The sequence below is a fragment of the Lemur catta genome, chromosome 11, assembly GCF_020740605.2.
Source record: "Lemur catta isolate mLemCat1 chromosome 11, mLemCat1.pri, whole genome shotgun sequence".
In the NCBI taxonomy this organism is placed as follows: domain Eukaryota; kingdom Metazoa; phylum Chordata; class Mammalia; order Primates; family Lemuridae; genus Lemur; species Lemur catta.
In genome coordinates this window covers 15838416-15864519 of record NC_059138.1, presented here as the reverse complement: position 1 = coordinate 15864519, position 26104 = coordinate 15838416, and the positions used below count along the sequence as shown (strand labels likewise).

Here is a 26104-nt window from a genome sequence, read left to right as displayed (position 1 = left end):
AGATATTGATATCTTTGTAGACATTGTTTCAGGACATCTTTTGAATGGTCTTTCTTATGAAAATAAAGAACCTCTATTCTATTTCTGGAGATCTCCAGCACTAATATTATTCCTACATATGTTTGAACCCCTTCCCAGAACTTTTTAAAAATATAAGATCTTATCCCAACAGTAGCAAGCATTAATAAACTGATTTTGAATACACATGTTATATAAAGCTAAAAAGTAAATTTTAAATTGCAGGAATTAGAATCTATAGGTTTCAGAAATGTGAAACCTATAGATATATCATCCTTAAAATGAATTTTTCCAATGGGTCAGGAAATAAAAAGTAGCTCCTGAAGTTTTAGTGAAAATTACAGATTCGCACAACTACTTTTTCATTTTCAATCTTACTTCCTAAAAATGATGTAGGTACCAGGACAACGAGTCTCATTTTTATTTGCTTCTTTTCAGTTTTCATTCTCAGCTTGCAAGTTTAATATTCAGAAGAACAAAGAAGGAACAGGAAGGGTAGTAATGTGGAAAATGGGAATCAGAAACAGCTTTACCATGGAGGCCACCTTTTGTGGATCTACTCTGGGTAAGACCAAGTTTTCTCATTCTCAGCTCTCAGAGCTTTAAACCAAAGGTATTTTTAATGTAAAGTTAATAATATAGACAATTTGATAGTGATCACTTTCTTCCCACTTAAATACATACTGATATTTAATCAATTCTATAAATAGAATGAATAGTTAAACTTCCACTGTATAGTATCTCTATTTCATCATTTCCTTTTGTTTAAAAAGGAAAGTTTTAGTATGTAGATAGAATAATTAGTTGTATAATAAACTAATCTTTAAATGATTGTTATGTTTAAGGGGGTTGCTGCAGATTTTTTAAAAATGTAGGTTCCTAATGATTTCAAGAAAAAGCAACACACATACCTAAAATACATGGTAGAAATGGGGGGGGGTTGAATTTGCTATTTGCAAGGCAAAATAGACAGCTTTTTTGATCAATTTATGTTTAAATGGAAGCACTTGGTTCCCTGAATAAAAAATAAAAGTGTACTCTGTAGTCTCATTTAAGAAATCTTTTAGTCACGTCTAGCATATCACTGTTAGGATATATGGATATAGAATACTACATATTAAGATAATTGTCACATTGTCAGAAAATGTATCAACTCAAAGGAAAGTGCTGGAAACGCATATATGTAATTTCCAGCCAGTTTCTAAAGCACCTTGAAGCTGATATAACATTATTCATGATGAAGAAAACATTGTCTCATAAAATCTTTACCCACGTTTTTCTCAGAGTGATTGTTAGGGCTATTTATAACTGGTAACCAAATATTCCATAACTGTCTTATTGAATTTTCTTCTGCCTTACAACATAAACTAATCTGCGTTAAGTCAGCTTTGGTCCAATTGGTAGAAAAGAAACAAGGGAAAGCAATAAGCTGTAAAATGTCCTGCCCTAGAGAAGAAAATCCAAAGGACAGGTTATGGAATCATATCAATGTTATGTTTATACTCTCTGTTTTACAATTTAGGCCTACCTGCTAAGAAAAAATTAACTTATCCTCAAGGATAAACTTATTGATGTTTTAGGTAATAAGCGAGGCACTCATTTCACCACAAAAGACTTGGGGTCAATGGGATACCATTTTTGTGATTCTCTGTTGGACTATTGTGATCCTGACCGTACCAAGGTATGTAAAGTCCATTTGATAATGCATCAGATTCCAGCCTAGCAAATAAACACAGCCTGCTTGTGGGCCTATGGCAGTTTTTCCCTTTAATATCCTAACAGAGCTCTTGGTTTGGGGTACTTAATGCCCCAATAACTATTGTACTAGGTGTCTATAAATATTCAAATAGTTTAATTAAGAAATAATGTTATTTTATAATGAATTAATTTATCATTTTCCCCTAGTATTATCAGTGCCTGAAAGAATTAGAAGAAATGGAAAAACATAGAAACTTGGAAAAAGTCTTTGATGATTCAGATACTTCTATGATAGAAATTACATTGGATCCAGAGTCTAGGTAACTCAAGGCTAGTGAAGTAATGCAATGTGTTGTGCTGTTTTACTATGCTCTTTATAATAATAAGATATTATTGTCAATTCTCAACTGAAAATCCCGACTATAAGTGGGAAAAAAATTTCCCATTCACATTATTTTGGCCAGACTTCATCAAGAGTTCATTTAATTTATTCTTTTATTCAAGTAATATGAGCATTACTGTGTATAATGTACTAATTGTATATGAAAGACATAACCAAATTGTTTTTTATTTGCTTTTGTTTTTGTTTCTCTTTTTGTAATAGACTTTAGTTTTTAAGAGACTTTATTTAGTTTTAAAGCTGTTTTAGTTTCACAGCAAAATTGAGTGGAAAGTACACAGATTTCCAATATATCCCTTATCCCCACACATGCATAGCATTCCCATCATCAACATTTCCTACCACAGTGGTACATATGTTACAGTTAATGAGTCTACATTGACACATCATTATCACTCAAAGTTCATAATATACAAAGCATTCACTCTTTTTTTTTTTTTTTTTTTGACACAGAGTCTCACTCTGTGGCCCTGGGTAAAGTGCAATGGTGTCATCATAGCTCACTGCAACTTCAAACTTCTGGTCTCAAGCAATCCTCTTTCCTCAGCATCCCCAGTAGCTGGGACCATAGGCATGTGCCACAACACCCAGCTAATTTTTCTATTCATAATAGAGACAGGGTCTCGATCTTGCTCAGGCTGGTCTCAAACTCCTTAGCTCAAGCAATCCTCCCTCCTCAGCCTCCCAGAGTGCTAGGATTACAGGCGTGAGCTACCACACCCTGCCACAGGGTTCACTCTTGGTGTTGTACATTCTACAGGTTTGCACAAATTTATAATGACATGTATCCACCTTTAAAGTAACATACAGAGTATTTTCACTGTATGGATTTACCCTAAGAATCCATTTACTCATCCCTGCTTCTCTAACTCCTGATACCCACAGATCTTTTTAACTATCTCCATAGTTTTGCCTTTTACAGAATGTCATATAGTTGGAATCTTCTGGTATGTAGCCTTTTCAGATTGGCTTCTTTCATTTAGTAATAAGTGAAAGTTTCCTCCATGTCTTTTCATGGCTTTATAGCTCATTTCTTTTTAGCATTGAGTAATATTCCACTGTCCGAATGTAACAATTTATTTATCCATTCACCCACTGAAGGGCACCTTGGTTGCTTCCAAGTGTTGGCAATTGTGAATAAAGCTGCTCTAAACAACCGTGTGCAGATTTTTGTGTAGATGTAAGTTTTTGACTCCTTTGGGTAGATACCCAGGAGCATGATTGCTAGATCGTAAGATGAGAGTATGTTTAGTGTTTTCTTCCCCCAGCATTGCAGTAGATTGCTGTTTATTTTATTTTATTTTTTATTTTATTGTGGTAAGAATACTTAGCATAAAATCTACCCTCTTAAAATTTTAAGTGTACAATATATTATACATACAAAGTTATAGAGCAGATCTCTTGAGTTTATTCATCTTGATTAACTGAAATACTATACCCATTAATTAGAAACTCCTATTTTTTCCCCACCACCGCTAGAAACCAGCATTCCACTCTTTTATTTTATGGATTTGACTATTTTAGATACTTCACATACATGGAATTATGCAGTTTTTGTCTTTCTGTGACTGGCTTATTTCACTAAGCAAAATGTATTCCAAGTTCATCCATGTTGCTGCATATTGCAAAATTTTCTTCTTTTTAAAAGCTGAATAGTATTCCACTGTATGTAGAAAGATCATCATCTTTATCCTTCATCCGTTGGTGAATATTAAGATTGTCTCCATGTCTTGGCTATTGTGAATAGTGCTGCAACAAACATAGAAGTGCTAATACCTCTTCAGAATCTGGATTTCAATTTTAGGGAGTAAATACCCAGAAGTAGCATTGCTGGATCATATGATAGTTCTATTTGTAGTTTTTTGAGGAACTTTTATACTGTTTTCAATAGCAGCTTTCCCATTTTGCATTCTCATCAATAGTGTACAGGGGTTCCGATTTCTCAAGATCCTCCCCAACGCTTGCTATCTTTTGTTTTTTTGATAATAGCCATCCTGACACATGTAAGGTGATATCTCATTGTGGTTTTGATTTGCATTTTCCTGATGTTTAATGATGTTGAGCACCTTTTTTCATACACCTGTTGGCCATTTGTATGCCTTCCTTGGAAAAATATCTATTCAAGTATTTAGCCCATTTTTAAACTGGGTTATTGGGGTTTTTATGTTTATTTTTTTGTTTGTTTGTTTTGTTTGTTTTCTTTTGCTGTTAAGTTGTAGGAGTTCCTTATATATTTTGGAGATTAACCCCTTATAAGATATATGTTTGCAAATATTTTTTCCCATTACATAGGCTGTTTTTTCACTCTATTAGAAACACAACTGATTTTTACATGTAGACTTTGTAACCTGCAACCTTGCTAAATTTGTTATTACTTCTTTAGGGTTTCCTGTATATATATAAGATCATGTTATCTGCAAACAAGGACAATTTTCTTCTTCCTTTCCAATTTGGAAATTTTAATTCTTTTTCTTGTCTAATTGCTTTGGTTTGGACTTCCAGTACTACGTTGAATGGAAGTGCGGAGAGTGCGTATCCTTGCCTTGTTTCTAATCTTAGAGTAAAAACTTTCAGTTTTTCACCATTAAGTATGCTGTGGGCTTTTCATACATATGTAGCCTTTATTATGTTGAAGTACTTTCCTTCTGTTCCTAGTTTTTAGGAGTTCTTATCACAAAATGATGTTGAGTTTTGCCAAATGCTTTTTCAGCATTTATTGAGAAGATCATGGATTTTTACCCGTTATTGTGTTTATATGGTATATCACACTAATTAATTTTCATATGTTGAGCCATCATTGTATCCCAGGGATAAATCCCTCTTGGTTATGATGGATGATCCTTTTAATGTGCTGTTGGATTCAGTTTTCCAGTATTTGTTGAGGATTTTTGCATCTATCTTTCTCAGGGATATTGGCCTGTGGCTTTCTTTTCTTGTAGTATCTTTGTCTAGATCTTTGGTATCAGTTTAATGTGGGTCTCATAAAATGAATTAAAAGTTCTCTCCTCTTTGATTTTTTGGGAGCATTTGAGAAGAACTGGCATTAATTCTTCTTTAAACATTTGATAGAATTCACCAGCAAAGCGATCTGGTCTTGGGCTTTTCTTTATTGGGAGATTTTTGATTACTGATTCACTCTCCATAATAGTTATAGGTCTGTTTGACTTTCTATTTCTTCGTAAGTTAGTCTTGGTAGTTTGTATGTTTCTAGAAATGTATCTATTTCTTTCAGATTATTCAGATTGTTGCTGTACCACTTTTCATAATTGTATCTTGTGGTTCTTTTTATTTCTGTGGTATCAGTTGTAAAGTTCGTCTTTCATTTCTGATTTGAGTCATTATTTTTTTCTTAATTAGTTTAGCTAAGAACTTGTCAATTTTGTTTATCTTTTCAAAAAGCGAATTCTTAGTTTCACTGGTTTTTTTCTATTTTTTTTCTATTTTCTGTTTTATTTATTTCTGCTCTTTGTTATTTCCTTCCTTCTGCTAATTTTGGGCTTAATTTGTTCTTTTCTAGGTCCTTGAGATGTTTGAGATTTTTATTATTTTTAAAATATAGACATCTATCACAATAAATTTCCCTGTTAATACTGCTTTTACTGTATCCCATAAATTTTGGTATGCTGTTTTCATTTTCACTTGTGTCGAGGTACTTTTTAATTTTTTTTATTTCTTCTTTGACCCAATGGTTGTTCAACAGTGTGCTGTTTAATTTCAATATATTAATATTTGTGGATGTTCCAGTTTTCCCTCTGCTAGTGATTTCTAGTTTCACTCCACTGTGGTCAGTAATAACACTTAGTAGGATTTCAGTTTTCAGAGCTAGGAAACTCCTCAGATATATCATTTATTCATTTGCTTATTAACAAATAGTATTGAGTACCTAGTATGTGCCAGGCACTATTTCCACTCTAGTCATAGAGCAGTGAGCCAAACAGAAAAAAAGTCCTACTTTTCTGGAGCTTACATTCCATTAACACATTCCCAAACCTTTGCATCTCTCCACACATTCAACAAAAACCTCTATTTCTAAGATGTCTGGAACTACCACACATAATCCACCTTTGTAAAAATTCTTCTTATAATTAGAACTTTTCAACCATCCAAATAAAATGATAAAGTAAAAGCAACAGTTGAAATTTTAAAATGCAAACAAAACATTACGTAAACTAAAATTATTAATTTTTTGTAGTAGCCGAGGCTCTGACAGTTCAGAATCCAATGACTCTCCAACTTACCTTCCTAATGTAACTTCTCAGGTATGATTAAATATTTTTGCTTATGGTATGAACATGCTAATAGGTACTTATTGTGACAAACAAGCAGGCAAAAAAATGTTTACAGATGTATAATTATTGTGTTGTAATAGTTGTTATTTTCTGATTATGTACTTATCTTTAAATCATAGAATTTTCTAACCTTAGGGTTTTTTATTCTAACACCTTTACTTCATAGATGAAAATGCTTAAGACCCAGAGAGATTAAATTACTTCTCAAAAGCCACACCACTTGTGTAGCACAGAGGTGGTAGCCTAACCCATATCACCTGCCTGTTAGTCCAATATTCATTTATATATTTACTACTCAACTGTATATTGAGCTCCAACTATATATCAGGTACTGTCTAGGTGCTAGGGATAGAACAGTGAAGAAAAATGAAACAAAAGCTTATATTCTGGTTGGGGGAGATATACAATAAACAAGAGAAATAGGTAAAATACATGATGTGTTTAATGGGGATAAGTGCCTAAGGGGGCCCCAATTAGAACTGGGCATCTCAAGATAGTTTCATGTCTGTATATATACTGTCCTTGATGCATTGATTAAATATTGATTTTAAACAGGATTCTTTTACCCAGATGAAAACCAGGAAAAAACTTCTTAAAACAAAGAAGGAAAGGAATTCTACCACAGCAAAGCACCAAAATGCCAGAGGAGAGCAAGAGGTAAATCTTCATTTATCTGGTTGTTAACAGTTTTTGAAAAATAATGAATGCAAGAGAATGGCAACTTATTTTCTCTTACACTCTTATACCCTCATTTTTCCCCAGGAAAAGTTAATGATTAAAATTTAGGTCATATTATTTACTGTTTATGAAAACACAAAAGGTCCTTGACAGATGAGAGGTAGTCTTATTAAGGTGACATATTTAAGTTTCATTTATACCTACCTTACTCTAAAAAGTATTTGAAGAAGCTTACAAAGATATGGGTAGCAAGAAGAAATACATTAAAACTAAGAAAAATTAAATGAGAATATAAGGGCATAAAAATAGATGGTACTGGGAGATCAACCTCTACCACGACACCATGAAGAGCTCTACAAACCCATTTACCAGCCAAACTGGTGAAAATTATTTAAGAAAAAAAAAACATTGAAAGTCTCTAGAAATGGTGCTAAGGGCATATAAGAAATAAATAAATGTTTTCAAGAAAATCTACTAAAATTCATTAAAAACAGTGACAGTCTGTGGTATTTGAATTAAAACTGCTTTTCCCTCTCCACCTCCCAGCTCAGTAAGATAGAAACTCCACTTCAGATTAGTACAGTCAAGAAATTAGGGGTCCCTGTCCCCACAGCTACCAGAGGGCTATTTTCCCAGGAGAGGCAGGAAATCAGTATTTCTTAATACTGTCTCTAGCTACTATTGCTGAAGCTAAGCTCCTGGTGAGCACAGACAAGAGATGGGGGCTCACTTCTTCAACCCAGACCCCATTCATGGGATGGAGGCTCTACCTTGGGTGCTACACTGCTGAGAATACTTGGGCCCTGATCACTTTGCTTTGGCTTGTACGATGGTGATTCTACCACTGGAAGAGGCAAGTGGAGAAGACCTAAGGCTACTACACTACCTCTACCTACAGTTTAGGTCCTGAAGCAGGGGTATCTCTCGGAGACATATGAATGCCATTGTCCCTATCCCCAGCTCCAGAGCCAGGGCTTGAAAATTCTGGCTTGAGAGAAGAACCTGGTCATGAAACAGATAGCTCCTAAATTCTTCCCAAAAGACTGACTTCATTTGCAACAGAGTATAGAGAAGTTCAAGCTCAAGGGCATTCTCAAAACCAGTGTACGTATGGTAAAATAAATAATTGGGAGGTGATTGGTAGATTCATTGGAGGTATAACTCTAAACTGTATACTGGCTAGTTTGCAGGAAAGAATTGGAGAAAGAGACAGCTGGGAAGAGCTCTACTGGAATCAGAACAAATCTTAAACACTGACCTTCTGCACTACCCTTTCAAAGGAGCCTGAATTTGATTGGATTAGTCTGAAGAGCAAGTTATGCCCCAGGGCATTGTTGAAGACAATAGAGCAATCATTCAGAAATTAGTGGAGTTTAACAGTTGGGTGTAGTCTAGGAATGAGACTGTCAAAGAGAACCCTGCCCAAACCACTGTCATCCCAGGATGACTGTGTATCTACCCAAGTCTGCAACCTGAGCACCAACATCAGAGGTTTAGCACTGCCTGGGGGAAATAGGCTTCACTAATATAATCCAGCCAGTCACTAAACAAACAAGCCAATAATAACAAGCTCTGGAAGAGGTGGGGGGAGGAAGACAGGTAGCCAGAGTTCAATAGACTTATCTAGTTAGGAAATAAACTTGACAAACACAAATGAAGGACAATTAAAATACTATCCCTAGTTGACAGGATCCAAACAATCCATCCTTGGATCCAACCAATCCATCCTTAAAACATTTGTCAACTGCAGAGAATCCAGAAGTTGTTGAAGACCTGAGTACCATACTCAGAAGATTAGAAGATTTATACTCAGACATTCAAACAAATAAGAATATCAGAAGTTGCTTTACAAGTATTTCCTATGTTAATAATGATGATCAAGCCCCAGTGGGAAATTTAAAGTAAGCAGTGACAAGTTCATTCAGCAGTATTGAGCATCAAATACACTGTCATCTGCCAAATGTGGATTGAAGTAACAGAATTTAATTTTCCACAAACTTTTGCAATTATTTTTCTCTCTTCCTCATTTAATTTTTTTTAACTTTTTATTTTTTAAAAAATTATAGATTTATAGGAAGTTGTAAAAAAATATACATGTATAGGACGCCCCATCACTCTTCACTCCTCCTCCTCCAATGTTAGCATCTAGCGTAAATATAGTACTGTTTCAACACTGTGAAATTAACATTGATACAATCCACAGAGCTTATTCTGATTATCAATATGCATGCATTCCTTTGTGTGCATGTGTGTGTGTGTGTGTGTGTGTGTCCATACAGTTCTGTCACCACAAAGTACAGAGCTGTCTCATGACCACAAGTCTTCCTTTATAGCCATGCCTGCTCCCTTCCCTCACAAATTCTAACTCCTGGCAACCACCAGTCTGTCCTCCATTCTAAAACTACATTATGTCAAGAATGTTATATAAATAGGATTTAAAAGTTTTTTCTAGTACACAAACCCTCTAATTGATCTGTTAAGTCATTTGCAGGACCCAGTAACCAAAGTAGGTTTTGTTTTCGGATTTTTTTTTTTGTATATGTTAATATACGTTGCAAGATACATACTTATTTAGTTCTCATAAATATATCCACATACAGTGGGTTTCCTCACCTATCCAAGATATATTTAATGTATTATAAAATGTGATAAATTATTTTATAATTAAATGCTCATATATTTGCATCTTTCTTAATTGAAGCTTTAAAAATTGTTATGAAATCATAATCTACATTTAGTGTTGAATATTTTCAAATGGAAAATAATCTTCATTTGTCAAATGCTCTGAAAAAGTTGTATACGTTTTAAGTGTGCTCATAAGCTAACAGGAATTCTTGATCACTGATCCTGGAATTTCTTTTCAAATTATCTTTGACAAAAAGAGTGAACAATTTCATCTTAACTGAGGTAAATGGCTAAGGACAATTTAAATTCATGTTCTTGAACTATTTCTTACTTTAACTGTTTGCTTGTAAGACATCAATACATCCCTAAAATAATACTGGCAAATTATTTTTAAAATATTTTAGTTAACTTTATTTCCCACCAAGACACTGTCAATCATTGATTTTGAAGATTTTCACCAAAAACAATTTTACATTACTGTGGTTAGAAATTATAAATACCATTCATAAGATCACTGGCATGGTGATATTTTTCTGTGGGATAAATAGTTTATTATGGCTCACAGCATCATTTTACTCAAGGGATGAGGGCTAAAAATTACACCAAGAATTCATTAAGTCTTGTCTTATTAAGTGACTTTTCTTCAGCTGATTTCATCCCTTGTCTCACCAAATTCTAATAATTATGTAATATCACTACTTTTAACTTTGTGTAATTTCTTCTAGAGTATTTCCCTTTCTCGATCCCTTCAATAATCAAACTTTGATTTTTACATTTTTCTCCCATTTTAATACTGATTATTATTTTTTTGCTGCCAATCAATTACATCTACAAAGAAGTAGATACTAGCTTTTAACTCCATTTCCTGGTCTGCTTTTATGGTGAGTTGATATGTATTACATGTTGGCAAAAATGTTTTCAATTCTTTTTTTGCCTTCCTCAGGCCCTTTTGGTAAATTCTTCATAATATTCATATATCACAGATACAGAAACAAAAGTTGAGAAGTATTTAAAATGTTTCAGGTAACATAATAATCTGGAGACTATACAAGATTAGCAGTCATAGTTCCACAGTATTTTGTGCCTCTTTTAGTCCATCTGTGTCATATTAACAATTCCTTTCATGATAGAAAGCAGTATTATGTTCATGTTCTCATTCTGAGCTTCTTTACAAGCTTCAAGAAAACATTTTTTTTCTTTTGTACGTAAGCACAATTTTGCAATCTGTTTATATATTTTCATATAATTTTATATATTTTCACCCATTTTATACTCTTATCTTCCTGTATCTTTATTCTCATTTAAATGAGATTACGTGCATATCTTTTATTGTCTCTTTCTCATCATAAATAAGTTCTATGTGATGTAGAAAATTTTTAAACTCCCTTTAGTGCCAAAATATAACATTAATACTTTCTTCATTGATGCAAAAGAAAAATATTGTTGTGAAAGATATTAGAAGATTCTGATTTGTGAGATATTTTTGGCCATTCCAAACCTATAAGGATAAAATGAGAAATGTTTCTTGAAAACCCTCCATGCCATAAATAATATAGGAAATATACCCTGTTTTCATGTTGATAACATAGCATTGTTTTACTTCTGATTCTGTGTTCCATTAGGTGTATGACAGAGGACCTTTACTGCAAAAACACAAAGAATCAAATTCTGATGTGAAAGGTAATGTTCTGCTACTGCCTTCTCATAAACAATTAATTCATTTACTCAGCAAACATTCTTTTTTGTGCCACAACCTGGAGCTTGCCATTATGCTTGGTGCTAAGGATATTAAAGAAGTATCTCTCATATACATATGTTGCCATTTCTTCCCTGCAGGAGCTCATCTTTTAATCAGAAAATAAAAACAAGTAAACGAGTTAAGCACAGTGCTACAGGTGCAGTGCCAGTAATCTGTTTAGGGGTCCCAGGGAGGACAGAAAAAATAGTGGTCAATTACATTGGAGGGAGACAGGTCCATGTATAATATTTGAGTGATATCCCCAAGGTTTTGAAAGGTTTTTCTCCAAACAGAGTATAGGGATTTTATATTCTAAAAAATGTCTTATTCCTCTCCTCCCATAATTTGAGGATGAGCCCAGCAGAGAAATTAATTTATAGACTCTTCATAGGCTTCTATTGCAAGCTGCTAAGTTGACGTGAATCTTTGACTCTCTGGCATCTCTGGTATTTTGTCCTTGATTTCTATCATTTTATCTTTAGTTGAAGTCCTTTGGAAAATATCATGTAATTTAGCAATATTTTATCTAAAATAAATGTATGTATATATGTACTGATTTATTATACATTTATACTATATCTACTTCCCAAAAGGATTAGAGGTAACCTAATTTTAAATATATGTAGGCCAGGTGCAGTGGCTCATGCCTGTAATCCTAGCACTCTGGGAGGTGGAGGCGGGAGGATCGCTCGAGGTCAGGAGTTCGAAATCAGCCTGAGCAAGAGCAAGACCTCGTCTCTACTAAAAAAAAAAAAAAAAAAAAAATAGAAAGAAATTATCTGGCCAACTAAAAATATATATAGAAAAAATTAGCTGGGCATGGTGGCGCATGACTGTAGGCCTAGCTACTCGGGAAGCTGAGGCAGGAGGATCGCTTAAGCCCAGGAGTTTGAGGTTGCTGTGAGCTAGGCTGATGTCACGGCACTCTAGCCTGGGCAACAGAGCAAGACTCTGTCTCAAAAAAAAAAAAAAAAAAAATATATATATATATATATATATATATATGTAAACATCTATATATCCATTTGATTTATGATATAGCAGAATAATTAAAAATAGAAATGGAGATAAGAACCACACCAAGGACAGGGAAGCATAGCATTATAATTATGATGGTTAATTCATTTGAACTTTATTCTTTCTAATTGTGATCAGCCAAGCAATTCAGCTGCTTTTCATATGTAACTTTTATATATTCTTTTGTTAAAAAATTTAATCTCAAAAATTAGAAATAAAGGTAAGCAAAAGAAAGTAAAAATCACATTTCAGAATATTTAAGACTTTTTCCTATATCTACACATATACACTCCATGTTAATGAATCATATAACTTTCATGCTATGTTGCAACCTACTTTTTAAAAAAAAATTTTTAATTACACTATATTATAATATAAACCTCTTTGCATGTGAGTAAATGGCAGCAAAGTATTCCATTCTATTAGTGAATCTTTATCTAGACACCCCCATTAACTTTTATTGTTCCAATTTTTTTCTATTGTAAACAACAGTGAAAACCTTATAACTCTCTATTTATGTGCATTCTTAATTATTTCCTTATAATAAATTCCTAGAAAAGGAATTGCAGGCCCAAAAGGTATGAACATTTAAAATGCAACAAAAATTCATGAGATTTGCATACTGCTTATATTAATTTCATTGAGCTAAACTACATTATACATTACTTCGTAGCATCTTTTACTTTGAAAAAAGATGAAAAATATGGAATATAAATGAGTCAATGAATTATTTTCATGGTCCTGTGATCTTTTACTATCTCCTCTAGATACAAGGCCAAATGAACCAGATGATTATATGGTTGATTATTTTAGAAAACAGTTGCCTGGCTGGGCGCGGTGGCTCACGCCTGTAATCCTAGCACTCTGGGAGGCCGAGGCGGGTGGATCACTCGAGGTCAGGAGTTCAAGACCAGCCTGAGCAAGAGTGAGAACTCGTCTCTACTAAAAATAGAAAGAAATTATCTGGCCAACTAAAAATATATATAGAAAAAATTAGCCGGGCATGGTACCACTTCAGCTCTAGCCCAAGAGGTCAGGGGAAGGGAGGGTTTAATAGCTACTCACAACTCAGCTTGAGGGATGTCAGGCTATTCGGCTGGGGTGTTTCAGCAACACCCTAGCCTCAGGGATGTAGGTGAGCAGTGTCTACTCACCCCTGGAGTAGGACATACTCAAGCCATTGTTCCAATTCCAAGATGACATAGTGCCGTAGTCACGTAGACTGCAGCAGGCAGGCCATGGTGTAGGATCCTTCTCTGGGGGGATCACAGCTATGTGTATCCCAGCTCTCTCAGCAGGGCTTAGTGCCTGTGAGGACTACAGGGGGACCACAGTGGTGAGGTCAGTAGGTGTCCAAGGTGTTGATGGGGACTGCTGGGATCCTCTTGCTTACCTCCTGGCCATGGGGAGAAGTTCCTCCCGGTCCCCAGCTGATCCTACTTGGAATATGGGGTGATCCAGTGTTTCTTTCCATTTTCTATGTGGCCATCTCTAGGTTCTATGCTCACCAGGGTTTCTATTACTTCTCTGATGCACTCTAGTGCTCTCTCTCAGTTATTTTTGTTGAAACACACAGTCATCCCTCAGTATACATGGGGGATTGATTCTAAGACCCCATCGTACACCAAAATCCATGCATCAAGTCCCTTAGCCCTGTAGAACCCACATATACAAAAAGTCAACCTTCTATATACACAGGTTTCACATCCCTTGAATACTGTATTTTTCAATCCATGTTTGGTTGAAAAAAATCCAAGTGTAAGTGGACTCACACAGCTCAAATCCATGTTGTTCAAGAGTCAAGTGTAGTCGTTGACTCGTTGTTCTCTGTGATGTGGACAAGAACTAGGGGCTTTTAGTCAGTGCTGTTGACAGCACTCTGAGAAACAAAAAAAAGATTTTTTTGACAACTGCTAGCTGCAGCATAAAAAATAAAGTTCTTTAACATGACGTGCAAAACTTCCAATGACCTGGCTTCTGATGTTTACAAAGACGATCTTGTTGCCTGAGAATACATCAGTCTTCTCACCTCCTTGCTTTTGCTCATGCTGCTTTCTCTGCCTGAAACATACTTCTCCCTCCCTTCAACTAGATTAGCTACTCATCATTTAAGTCATATGCATCAAGGTTTAATAAGACCCCAATAGTTCCTTAAAATAAGAGTGAGATAGATTGAGTAATAATAGTATGTACAAGTTGGTCTGATGGTTCAGAGAAGGGGACCTAATCCACCTGCAAATCCCAGGAAATGTATTCTTGAAGGAATTAGTCTTTAAATCATGATGGAGTCTTAAAGGATAAGGTAGGCATTTAGGCAGGAGGGGAAAATCACTTCCTTGTTTTCTTAAAAGACTATTGTCAATAGTTCTATGGTCTTATATGTAAATGTTTTCCTTATTTGTGATATAATATGTCTGGAATTGTTTAGGGCAAACTCTCAAACTGTGTTTTCCCCTCTGTTCTCACACCACAATAATCATCTGCACAGAAGAAGACTTCTGTGACCAAATGTGGGGTTTGACCCCCACACACCAAGCAGCAGACATCAGCTTGGTGTCCTCTAATTCAATTCCAACACTCTACCTGGAGAGAGCATCCAATACCACAGGTTGTGGGCTCAGTCCCCAAAACTTTCCCCCCTTTGTGGGGCAAGTCTAGACCTCCAGAACTTCTGACACACTGGCTTCAAGTTGGGGTTTCCATGACTCCCTATTTGGGTTTTGCTGGAGCAGCTCACAGAACTCCAGGATACACTTACTTATATTCACTGAATTATTATAAAGGATATGTAGGGTGAGGTCTGGAGGATGGAGCATGGAGCTTCTATGCCCTCCCTGGGTTCACCACTCTCCAGAAACCTTCACATGTTCAGCTATGCAGAGGCTCTCTGAACCCTGTCCTTTTGCGTTTTTATGGAGGCTTCATTACATAGACATGATTGATAACCATGTAGAAATGTGATTGAACAAAAAGCTCACAATCTAAACCCAGCAAGGCCTGTGTATTCAGATTCTTCCCGGCCTCTCTGTGTAGCATTCCTTCCTCCAGTATATGAGACAGGACCCTCTGTGGAATGACAGTCTTTTGACCCATAATTAGATTAGAGTCCTGCCTTGGGCAGGTGAAAGGAGGACAGGAGAAGGTCACAGGTTCTGTTTCCTGGGGACTTCTCCTGAGGCCTAAAGTGCCCTAACATTATCACAAGGACTGTAGGAGTTATGAGCCAGAAACCATGGATGAAAGCTAACATATATATATACATATATATATATGTTGTGAGATATAGATAGATAGACATATCACAAAACCACAGGGATGAAGATAACTCATTCACAATGTTTTGACTTCTGTCATCTCTTCCAATATTTAGTCTCCCCTTTTCAGTCAAAAGAAAATTCTATTTGATAGAAAAGATAGAAGCAATTTAAGATCTGAGGCATTCTGCTTTGTCATCCATAAGTATAAAATAATCCCAGAAGTATAAATCTAAACATTCCTTGATATATTTTCATTTTGAATATAGCTAAGTAAAACTTTTGTTGTTAATATTTTTTTTCAAATCTTAGTTCATTTGAGGTTTAACCACCCTAACACTATTCTGTTTCAGACACTTCCTTATATTCACACTTTGTTACATAATCTCCTTTCCTTCATTGTTCATGTTCTTTTAAAATCTGATGTTTATCTGCTTCCCAGAGATAACAAGTTGTAATAGTGCTAGATACTGGGGTACAATGCTATATAAAATATAGTCTATTCTCAAGAAGCCAAGAAAGTAACAAGTAAACAGACAATAGCAATATAAGGGAATGAATGCCATTTACCATGCTATGGGATTACATAGGAGGTTGTTGGGGGTAGGGACGAATCAAAAAAGGTTTCTCAGAAAAGGTAATTAATTGTTAAGATTCTAGGAGCCAAATAAATAGAAGTTTTTTTTTTTTATTTTTACCAAGTTCTGTATCTATTAAGAATTAAGACAAAATACAAGCAAACCAAATTCAGCAATATATAAAAAGGATTATACACAATGACCAAGTAGCATTTACCTAAGAAATGTAAGGTTGGTTTAATATATGAAATTATGAAAATTAAACAATATAATATACCATATTAATAAAATAAAAAGGAAAAAGTAATCATCTCAATAGATGCAGAAAAAGCATTTGGCAAAACGCAGCATCCTTTCATGATTAAAAAAAAAAACACTCAAAAAATTACAAATAAATGGAATCTTCCCCCACCTATAAAAGGCCCTCTTTGAAAATCCCACAACTAACATCATAGTTGGTGGTGTAAGACTAAATGCCTTTTTTTTTCCTAAGATCAGGAGCAAGACAGGGATATCTACCCTCAACACTTCTATTCAACATTATAATGGAGGTTCAGGCAGGAAAACTAGGCAAGAAGAACAAATTAAGGAATCCAAACTCTCTGTTTCTCTATTTGCAGAACACTTGATCTTCTATATAGAAAATCTTTGGGAATCCCCCAAAATAAAAAACCTATTAGAGCTAATAAATGAGTTCAGCAAGGTTGCAGGATAAAAGATCAATAGACAAAAATCAATTATGATTGATGAACTGTATGGTATGTGAATTACATCTCAATAAATCTGTTATAAAAATCAATTGTATTTTTTATACACTAGCAATGAACATTCTTAAGACATCAAGAAAACAATTCCATTTACATCAAAAAGAATAAAATACTTAGGAATAAATTTAACAAAAGGAGTTCAAGACTTGTTCAATGAAAACTACAAAATACAGTTGAAATATATTAAAGAAGCTCTAAATAAGTGCAAAATATTCCCATGTTCATGAATGAGAAGACTTAATATTGGTTAGATGGCAATGCTCCCCAAATTGGCAGATTCAGCGCAATTCCTATCAAAACCTCAGTTACACTTTATGTGGAAACTAGCAAACTGAACCCGTAATTCATACGGAAATGCAGGGGACCCAGAATAACCAAAAGAACTTTGAAAAGGACAACGAAGTTTGAGAACTCACACTTCCTGATTTCAAAACTTACTACCAACCTACAGTAATCAGGACGGTGTGGTGCTGGCACAAGGGCAGACATATAAATCGATGAAATAGGATTGAAAAAACAGAAATAAACTCTTATATTTATTATAAATTGATTTTCCACAAAGGTGCCAAGACAATTTGATGAGGAAAAATAGTCTTTTCCACAAATGCTACCAGGACAACTGGATATCCACATGCAAAAAAATGAAGTTGGACTTGTTCCTACATCACACACTAAAAATAATTCAAAATGGATCATAGGCCCAAATGTAAGAGCTAAAACTACTTTTAGAAGAAAACATAGACTTACTGTTTAAACATAGTAAGGGGACTTCTGGTTTTAGCTCGAACATGAATAAAGCTTGAAAGTCATAATTTCTGTCCTTACAACAAGAAAAAGCTGAACAAACTAAAAATCAACAACTTTTTGGATCCATCAGAGAACTGAGTGTGCTGGGTAAACCACCACCCTAAAATCTGAAGAGACAGATGAATCCAGAAAGTCAGAGCTAAGATCTGCTTACCTGAAGCAGAAGGTGCTAGAGTCATAAACTGGTAGGAACACTTAAACAGTAATTTTAACAAATTTCTGGAGGCTGTGTGCACTAGCTTGAGGGTGAGCAACTCCTGGGGACCACAGTCTTAAGGGAAGCATCACACTTTTGTGATTTTTACCTCCATGAACCCCACCAGATTTTCAAAGTAAAAAGCTTAGAACAATCTCTTAGTAGCTCTGGCAGGGGGAGAGGAAGAATAAACATTGTGAAATACACCTAGGACATATTCCATAATAAAGGCCTACTCTCTAAAAAGAGAAAATCAATAGGTCAGAAACAAATGAATTATTTATTCAGCAATAAGATTTACAACCTAGGTAGCAGTCAGAGACAATACCACATGAGAGGAGTAGGAGGGCTTACATTCATATGAATTTGTTCAGATTATATAAATTGTTTGTCAGATTATTTCATTAATTGATCAAACAAAGAAGTTTTTAATCATTAGAAGAATGATGCATTTTCATCAGTTGGCAAGGAAAAGCTATATACAGAATGTTCTTAAAGATTTGGATCAGTTTCCTTGCATTGTTGAGAGCACAGATGTTTGCAAAGGAATGTGGTTTTAAAGCATAGTTCCTTTGTGAATCTCAAAGTTCATCATCAGTTCAACATCAAATCAGTAGCCAAAATGGAATCACTGATGTCAATTAAGCCTGGAACATTGCTAAGCTCACAAGGAAAAAAATGCTTTACCAGAGCCTTATCCCTTCTGGGAAAGAGTATTTCTCCAACTCCAGCCTCCTCTAGCCTTCCTGTCTCACTGAGGGCGCAGGGGAAGAAAAACTAAGAAATACTTATTAAGGTCACAGCCCAGAGACACAGGCTTATTAAAAGATTTAATAATAAACTTATAAAATGCTTCCTCTCCCCTATACCTTACCACCACACCAACATGGCTCCAATATAATAACAGTGTTTTACTGCTGAAAGAGCTGTACGAAAGACAAAAATTCTATCTGATAAGTAGTTCTTAGGGAATCCCACAGACAACAGGAGAGACAAAATCAAATCCTAGAAGAATTTCAAGCCACTGGTCCCAGTGACTACAGCAAACATTAAGCACAATCCAAATTCTTGTCAGAGTAATATAAAGCCCCATACTAAAGGCCTATTAACCTCAGTTCCTGTTACCTACTGTCCTGTGTCTAACAAAAAAATTATAAGCTGATTTAAAAGGCAAGAAAGAACAAATCCCATATGCCATCTTTGCTTTTAGTCCCAAAAAACAGAGACTGGAAGCAACATTTTTTTACATCAAATGGATACAGCACAGATTATCTACCTTTCATAGTCAACTGTCATTGTTTTTTCCCCTTGACTGCTGATGTTGGCAGCCATGATTTGCTGTTCACAATAGTATATCATCTAGTAGTGAAACTTAAGCGTGTTGCAATCCAAAAACAGTGTTAAGAGAAGGCCTCCCTGTGAAGCTGACATGTCATAGGAGTTAGGAAGTCAATCAAACAGATTTCAGGGGAAAGAGCTTTCTAGGCAAGGGGAAGAGTAAGTGCAAAGGCTCTTACTGAGGCAGGAGCATGGTAGTGTGTTCAAGAACACCATGATGGCAACAGCAGCTGAAGCAGAATGTACTAAGGGGAAAATTATAAGATATGGGTTTAGGTAGGTAACTTGGATTCAGCTCATGTAGGGCCTCATAGGCTACTGGAAGGACTTTGATTTTTTTCTGAGTCTGAAATGGCGAACCATTGGAGGACATTGAGCAGAGGAGTGTCATAGTCTCAGATTTGTTTTAACAAGATTGTGCTGGTTGCTGAGTTCAGAACAGATTTTAAATGGAAATCAACCCCCCAAGAATTCTCTATTCCCCTCCCCAGCTTTATTTTATCCTGTAAATGTTATCATTATCTGACATACTATGTATTTTACTTGTTTATTTGTTTATTTTCTGCCCACTGTCATTAAAGTATAAGCTTCAGATAGGCAAGAGATTTTAGATAAAACCCTTGGCATATAATAATGCTTGATAAATAATTGTTGAATAAGTACAGTTAATATATCTGTCCATATTTTTATGGTTGCTCCCCAGATCCGCATCACAACTTAAAAAGCAAAATGAAAGAATGCACATCTTTCCAAAGCAAGAAGAGTGGCAGAAATTGGACAGATGATGAAAAAAGAATCTACAGGGATAAAAGAATAGCTCAAACTCAAGAAATATTACAATATTTGCTCCCTATCATTGATAGCACTAAAAACATGCAAACCACTCAGATAAAACAGCTACTCAGTACAAGAAGCAACTTCCAAATCCAACATCAGTAAGTCGGTAATATTTTATCATTCTTAGCTATTTAATACATTCATTTATAAGGAAGCATTCTTTTATTAATTCCTTATCCTAAGAAACAAATATAGGCTCTTGAAAATGGTATCAGCTACACTTCATTTTACAAAGGGACAAAGGCCCAAACCCATCAAAAAACACTAGATAAGTGAATGAGTCAGTCATCAGGCCTTATCTGATTGGTTATTTGCATGAAATTATTCATTAATTTGGATCTATGAATAGAGTATGCATAAATAAAGTATGATCATAGCCTGACTTGAAAATGTTCAGGTGTTTTTAAACCTTATAATCCTAGGGGATAACAAGGATTAAAAATTTAACCTGAACTACTTTGGTTTATTCTGACACTCAGAGGAAAGCAGAAGGGGATGAGACCAGATTTCTTTCTTTCTTTCTTTTTTTTTTTTTTTTTTGGAGACAGAGTCTCACTCTGTCACCCAGGCTAGAGTGCAGTGGCATCATTGTAGCTCACTGCAACCTCAAACTCCTGGCCTCAAGCGATCCTCCTGCCTCAGCCTCCCAAGTAGCTGGAACTAAAGGCTCACAGCACCATGCCTGGCTAATTTTTCTGTTTTTTGTAGAGATGGGGTCTCACTCTTGCTCAGGCTAGTCTCAAACTCCTAATCTCAAGCAATCCTCCCACCTCAGCCTCCCAAAGTGATGTGAGCCATGGTGCCTGGCCAGATTTCTTTTAAAAACAAAAAACAGAAACATCTCTAAGGCCAAAAGGAAACCCATGTAAATAAAAGTAACAAGCTAAAGTAATAAATATAATACTAATGTTATCTACAAATTTTTATAAAGTACTTTCCATGTGTTAGATACTGTTCTAAGTTATTTGTGCATATACACTTCACATTTTACACATGAGAAAACTGAGGTGCAAAGAGGTTAAGTAATTTGTCCAAAGCCACACCAGCCAATAGGTAGCAGAATCTGGATTCAAATCCAATTAGACATTCTGACTCCAGTATCTTTCTGAATTTTATCATTATGTTTTGCCATTTCTCTTCATAACACAAATGAAAAACAGGATCAATGTATTTAATATACAAAGAGCATCTACAAATCAACTAGAAAATTATGACTATTTTAATAGGAAAATGGACAAAGGCTATGATTAAGCAATTCACAAAAGAAAAAACACGGCCAAGGAACATTTAGGAATGTTCAATCTCACTTAAATCCAAAGACTGCAAATTAAAACCATAATGCAATACCATTCCTTTTTCCTTCCCAGTGGAAAAATTAATTCTCATACTGTGGGAATATAAACTGGTACAGAGTTTCTGGAAGGTAATCCAAAGTAAGTGAAAAGTCCTTAATATCATATATTCATTTGGACTAAGAAATTCCACTTTTGGAAATTGATCCTAAGGAATAAACCTAAATAAAGGCTAAGAGGTTTGTGTAGAGTAATGTTCATTTCAGTATTGATTATAAGAGTCAAAAGAAAAGTAAAGAACCTAAATATCCAACAGCAGAAAATTGCTTAAGTAAATTATGGTATATCCATAAAATAAGATAGTATATAGCTATTAAATATTATAAGTATATATTAATTAACATGGAACAATGTTCACAATAGATATGTGGTTCAAAACAGGCTACAGAACAGTTTGATTTGGTATGTTTGCATCTATATGTATGTGCACATAATATACACTCAAACACATATATACCTAAAAAAAACTCTGGAAGCACATTTCCCAACAATAATTTTCTCTGGATAAAGTATTGGCAGGGGATGATATTTCTCTTTATGCTTTTTTTCTAATTGTTTAGTAACGGATATTTCTTTCTTATATAATCAAAAGTCAATAAAATTACAAAAATAGGCAATTGGTGGCAATTTCTAGTGGAGTGGGGTAGCTATCATGCTGGGGAAGGCGGTGCCTGACTGGAATTGAGTCTAATGGGTCAGCTAATATTAGAGAAGCAAACAGTGTAGGCTCAGGCAAACAAGGGATCAAGTATGATAATATCAGCAAAATCAGAAATGAGGAAACAAATAACAAAATACAATAGACCTAGGCAAAGGGGCTAAGAAGTTGAGAATCTGGAGATAGGCAAGGGGTCTGGGTGACAATTAGGATATAGCTTGATCTTTAATCATTACTTTCATAAAAGATCCCTTATACACTTTGAACCCAGAAATGCACTCAGTGTGGATTGGTCTGAGCATGAAGGTGCAGACAAATAGTAGGTTATATTAAGACCTCTTTGGTTACAAATAACAGAAACCAATTCAAGCTAGCTTAATCAAAAAACATAAGGTAGAGAGAGTATAGGGGAAGAATTATAAGAAACTATAAGACTATTCATGGAAACAGAGGGAGAGGGAATTCAGCCAGCCTTCAGGAAAGGACTGAAACTAGGGAATGGAAACCTACCCATTTATCCATCTTCAGTCTCTGCTTTTCTCTCTCTGCAGAAAAATTTTCACATCCCCTAGCTCACAAATTTGCATCCTACAGCAGTTTCACTTACAAGACTGACTCCCTATTTCTCATTCCCAATGCTAAATTATAGGGAAAGATAATCTGATAGGCAACCATGCCAGTGGGTAGAGCTCACCAAGTTACTGACACAGCTATTGGAAGCCTTACCCTGCGGATCTAGAGGCAGTCCCCCAGAGAAGGGCAAAAATTGTTCCTGGTGCAGAAACTCCCAAAAGTATATAGGTATATATGGAAATATTAAAAACTAGGAAAGCAGCAAGAAAAGCCAATATTAACAAATGATTTCACAGCATACCTAAACATTATTAAGTTGATTTTTTGTTCTTACAATTTATTTCCTTATGGCTGCCTTTTCTCTGTTTTATATATCCTTTGTCTGACTGGCTCAATACTCTCACATAGTATTACCTATAGTAAGTGATTACAGGGTTAAGTAAGAATAAGCAAAGAATAAGAAGATCATACCTTTGCTAAACCATCTTGGACATCAATCCAAGTTTGGATTAAGGAGAAACTGTTTAATGTGCCACGGTAGTTTGCAGAGTTATCATAGTGAAGGATATAACATCTGACTATAATTCTAGGACTGGAACTTAAATTGTTCTGTTCTTAAGCCAAAATGAATAGGGTCTAGGTAGATTACTAATCAATAGCATGTTAGCAAGAAGATTTACATCCTTCAAATACATTTCTGGTCAAACATTGATCAGAGTTCAAATATTGAGGAATAAATCTCATGTTTAGAATTCCATTTGGTCATGATGAAAATTCTTGAGAAAAAATTATGCAAATCAGAGTGTAATTGGAGAAATTATCACTTCCAGGAAGATGAAGTAGACATGTTTTCCCTAGTTTTCCCAATAAAGACAACTAAAAACTCTAGACATGTAAAAAAACATAAGACAACTCTGAAAGGTGGAAAAAAGAAAGCAGGCTAGCTAGGGACTTCCAGAACCAAGGAATGACACACTGGCAAGTCACCTGGGCTTTCTTTTTGCCTCATGCATCAAAGACTTGAAGCTAAAGAAGCCACCAACCTGAAAACACCAATGTGCACAAACATATTCACAAAAAACTCTAACAATAGCCCGCACTACATAACCAAAGAACCAGGAAATGCACAGCCTGCCAAGATAGAAAATTTTTAGACAATAACCAGTCTGACACCAAAATCATCCAAACACCACAGATAAACAGTAGCCCAAATCCCAACCATGTAAGCAGAGACAGAGTGAGGGGCCTACACATCCGCTCTTATGAGGTATAACAAGACATCTCAACACCCTGCTAGGGTGGTGTGAAAGAAGGACATGTAGAAGCCAGAACTTTTACCTCCACTGGCCTACAAAGAGCCCTCCCCCACTGCAGTATTTCACTGGAAACCAAACTTCTCTCTCTTGGACTCATATTGATCATTTTACTGGTTATAGAAAAACATCTTATAGCATGTATACTGAATCTGTTCTAATAGAATAAACAGAATAGGTTTTTGGAGCAAAGCAGAATTTGAAAGACTATCTACTACAACTAGATGTACAGAAAAAGAGCTGAGGCCTAGAGTGGCTATTATATCAGAAAGGCTGGGATCAGGGCAGGTATCCCAATAAACATATCCCGTAGGCACTTAGAATACAAGATTGGAGTAGTGCTGTAAAATCATAATCAGAGATAAAGACTTAGAAATGATGGAAAATGTCTTGAGGATAAACTCACCAAAAGGAAAAAAATATGATTTATACTAAGTTGATATACCTAAAACCACAAAGTAGGTACATGTTGGTCAAAAACTCACATATTTCATTTCTTTTCTAGACTAAAGCCAGCTACTTGCATAAATGTAAAGAGATACAGGACATCTTGGATACCACCCAAAAATCACCCTTTTATAACCCAAAGGAATCTTATGCCACACTCTTCACAGTTGTTCCAGTCTATATCCTATAGGCCCTTTGAAAGTTTGTCACCTCCCAAAGGCCCAAAGAAGAGGAAAAAACATTCTCAAACACGGGCCATAAAGAATGCAGACATGAAACCTCTCACCAGCAAATGGGAGACTGCGCCCTCAAGTTTTGAAGCAGATGCAAATAATATAAAAGATGAGAGTTTTCAAGCTGAAGAATCCAACAAGCAAAGCTCTACACATGTATCCCCCCATCTAACTAAAAATAAGGAGGAGAAACTAAATAAGAATGATGGACAACCCATCTTCCATCTGAAGTTGGAAAGGGACAGTTAATCTACCTTTATGCTGCTCTAAAAATTGTGGATGAAAGATAATATATGCCTACATAGTAAGAAGAAAAAAAGAAAAGCCCTCCCCTTTCCTATTCCTCCCCCTACATATGCATATACTAAATTACAAATTCTAGATATCCCATCTTCTTTAGTGGGAACACCTTTCAGAAACTTTAAAAGAAATCCAGAGAAAATATAGAAAATTTTCAAACACTTAGATATTTATATTTTATTTTTGTCAACATGGAAAAAAAACCTCTGAACTTTTTATTCCTTTCTAAATTACTTTGCATACAATGCCAAAAAACTAAGAACTCAAGGAAGGAATGACATGCACTATATCACTGATTTTAATCTCCCTACTAAGCACTTGAGTGAATCAGTCAACAAACATCATTTCCTGAATTTCTGTTATATTGTTGGCATGTTAGGAACCACTGGTGATATAAAAGACATTTCTCTCCACTAGAAGATTATCATATAATTGTACAGATAAAATATACATGAATAAAATGATTACAGAATAAAAAAGTGCAAAGTAAAGTGTTAAGTTGTGCACCTCCAACAATTAGAGAAAATACTATATATTAAAAGGTGCTAATTGCACAGAGAAAAAGTGTGGCACAAAATGACACTGAAATGCATAGACTATGGTTTAAAATCATCATTATTTTATTTCCCAAAATTTAGCAAAGATGTAAAAGACTAGATGTACAGTTTCCTTTACAGCAAATGAGTGTACATCTCCAGCTGTTTATTCATGTGAACACTCTGGAGCAAGTCCAGCACCTCATAGTTTGCCATTTATAAAGGCGGTGAGCACTGGGAAGGATTTCTGAAGGACACACCAAGGAACAGTTATGTCAGGTCAAGATGAATGTGGTAAGTGAGAAAACAGAGTCAACCAGCCTACAGTCTTGGGTTAACAATGGCATCCATTACAGGATGAGGCTAAGCAAAAAGAGGGTGAGGTAGGTGAGGTGCATTAAAAGTGCAGGCCACAAGCCTAATGAAAGCAGGATGGAACTAGGAAGACCTAG

The 26104-nt window shown here is 35.3% G+C and overlaps 1 protein-coding gene across 1 annotated transcript in view; it reads left to right on the top strand.

Moving 5' to 3' along the window:
• AGBL3 (AGBL carboxypeptidase 3) overlaps window positions 1-25065 on the top strand; it is a 55639-nt gene extending 30574 nt beyond the window's left edge. The window contains exons 9-18 of the mRNA XM_045564849.1: window positions 457-583; window positions 1599-1699; window positions 1924-2036; window positions 6309-6363; window positions 6976-7062; window positions 11331-11388; window positions 13231-13290; window positions 19668-19679; window positions 20107-20338; window positions 24642-25065. Coding sequence (XP_045420805.1) covers window positions 457-583; window positions 1599-1699; window positions 1924-2036; window positions 6309-6363; window positions 6976-7062; window positions 11331-11388; window positions 13231-13290; window positions 19668-19679; window positions 20107-20338; window positions 24642-25065 — 1269 coding nt within the window. The remainder of the gene's footprint in view (window positions 1-456; window positions 584-1598; window positions 1700-1923; window positions 2037-6308; window positions 6364-6975; window positions 7063-11330; window positions 11389-13230; window positions 13291-19667; window positions 19680-20106; window positions 20339-24641) is intronic.
• The last annotated feature ends 1039 nt before the right edge of the window (window positions 25066-26104 follow it).